Below are 2,520 nucleotides of genomic sequence, written 5' to 3' on the forward strand. Positions count from 1 at the left end.
GAAGGACTGCCTGAGCCCAGCAGGTCGAGGCTGCAGTGGCTGTGAGCATGCCACTGCACTATAGCCTGGGTGACAGAGTGAGACTTTTTGACTTCCCCCACCCCCCCAAAAAAAAGCTCAAAAAGCTTGCATAATCAGAAAATTATAAATTCATTACCAAATACAGCAATATGTTTCCAATACCATCTAAAAGAACGTACCCAAGTTTTTTATTATTAACAGAATCTTTCATATGAATATACATTATGAAATATAATATATAAATATAAAATACATATTCTACATTTATATACCATAGAAATATAAAATACAAATTATGGGTAAGTTAGAGCCTGCTGTTAAAAAAATGCAGTTTTGAACGTTAAACCAGCTCGACCAGCGTTCTCTTGCTGTTCTCCATCACGGCACAGGTTCGAGGTGAAAAGGAGAACCCCATGCAGGAACTTCGCGTTCGCAAACTCTGCCTCAACATCTGTGTGGGGGAGAGTGGAGACAGACTGACCCGGGCAGCCAAGGTTTCGGAGCAGCTCACAGGCCAGACTCCTGCGTTTTCCAAAGCTAGATACACTGTCAGATCCTTTGACATCAGGAGAAATGAAAAGATTGCCAACCACCGCACAGCTCGAGGGGCCAAGGCAGAAGAAATCCCGAAGAAAGGGCTGATGGTGCAGAAGTCTGAACTAAGAAAAAATAGGTTCTCAGATACTGGAAACTTTGGTTTGGGGATCCAGGAATACATCATTCTGGGTATCAAATATGACCCAAGCATGGGCATCTCCGGCCTAGATTTCTATGTGGTGCTGGGCAGGCCAGGTGTCAGCAGTGCCACCAAGAAGCACAGAGCAGGCTGCACCGGGGCCAAACGCAGAACCAGCAAAGAGGCAGCCATGCGCTGCTTTCAGCACATGTATGATGGGATCACCCTTCCCAGCAAACAAATGCCGTCTCTGTCCAAAAGGCCAATAAAACATTTTCAGTGAAAGAACAAAAATAAAACAGCTCGACCAACAATTTATTATGAATGACTTTTATATTTTTAAGGTGAAGAAAAAGGAAAAAGCTATACATTGTATATGGTCCACAAAGCCTAAAATATTTACCATCTTGTCTTGTACAGAAAATTTGCTAAATATCTAGTACAAATGAATGACTGGTCACTAAGTCAGATAGAAACAATTGCCACAGAGCCAGAAATTTCAAGGCAGTTCTTGAATTCAAGTACCTAAGTCTAAACCATAGGAATTCTGAACTCTGAGTCTTCTTAGTGAAAGCTTCAGACTACAGGTACACACACCTGTAGCTGTGTAAATAAACTTGCATGCAACTAGATTTTTTCTCTCTTTTCTCATGGAAGCAAAAGGTAAACCCCAGTAGAGCCTGGAGCCATAACCATAAAGACCCAGGATTTTGTGGCTGCCTAGGTCCAGTATGCATCTGCTTAACTCTCTGCTTCCTTCAGGTCATTTCAAAATTTGGCGCTGATAGACTTGGTCACTCATGAAAGGATCATGAGAGGCCTGCTTTTCCAGCCCCAGCTATGTTAGGTAAGCAGGGGAACAGTGAGGCTCTGCTGCTCTTGAGATAAAGCATTTAATCTGCTAACGCATCCAGTAGAGGGCAGCTGAAACAAAGTACATCACGTGTTCCATGGTTTGCTGGTTCACCACACCAATCTGTCCAAACTTGACCCTGTAAAGGAAGCCATACTTATGAACAGTCAAAGAACAAGTATATCCCATTTGAGGAGGCCCAGTAACTTGGAAGGTAAGCAAGGTGAAAAACCAGATCAGGCCAGGTGGCCCCTACTGAGGCAGAACTCAATGGAATAAACAAGAGAACTTTGAAGTAAAAAAACCCAAATAAACCAGGGTGAGAATTCTCAGAGAAATGCAATTAGAACAAACACTACATATATAAGGAAAGAGCCCTACTAGAATTAAGTAAACACAATCTCCACATTTTAAAAATTAGAAGACCTGATAAAAAGAATGGCAGCTCCTAAGAAGCAAAATAGAAGTGTGAAACAGTCTCCCCAACCCCTAGGCCACAGCACCAATCTGTGGCCTGTTAGGAACTGAGCCACACAGCAGGAGGTGAGAAGCAGGCGGCAAGCAAAGCTTCACCTGTATTTATACGTTCAAGTCAAAAAGCATTAAAGAGGACCAACAGGAATATTATGCAATAATGAAGGATACAACACACACATTGTCAAGATCTTATGCAACAAAAAGGACAGCACCACAATAAAAAACAAATGAAAAATGCATAGACACAATATTAAAACAAAAAACAGTGGTTGTCAAGATCACATTTCCGTATCCAAAGTCTGAAATACATAAATATATTTGGCTATGAAACTAATTTAGTTAAAAAAAAAAAACAACCTGACCTGGATTGGCATAAAGCTATTTATATCTTTAGTTACCCTTCTTAGTGTAAAACTACTGCAAAAATATTAAGGCATTTGATTATAGGGTACTACCACAGATCATGTTAGAAATGTAACTACTAGCCGGGCTC

General features: G+C 41.1%; 1 protein-coding gene across 1 annotated transcript in view; it reads left to right on the top strand.

The window, feature by feature from the left end:
- Window positions 1–980, top strand: part of LOC103260736 (60S ribosomal protein L11-like) — a 7,224-nt gene extending 6,244 nt beyond the window's left edge. Inside the window, exon 2 of the mRNA XM_021712490.1 lies at window positions 371–980. Within this exon, the coding sequence (XP_021568165.1) occupies window positions 371–980 (610 nt within the window). The remainder of the gene's footprint in view (window positions 1–370) is intronic.
- Window positions 981–2,520: the final 1,540 nt, after the last annotated feature.

The sequence above is a fragment of the Carlito syrichta genome, unplaced genomic scaffold, assembly GCF_000164805.1.
Source record: "Carlito syrichta isolate Samal-C Ts95f unplaced genomic scaffold, Tarsius_syrichta-2.0.1 Scaffold303316, whole genome shotgun sequence".
In the NCBI taxonomy this organism is placed as follows: Eukaryota; Metazoa; Chordata; class Mammalia; order Primates; family Tarsiidae; genus Carlito; species Carlito syrichta.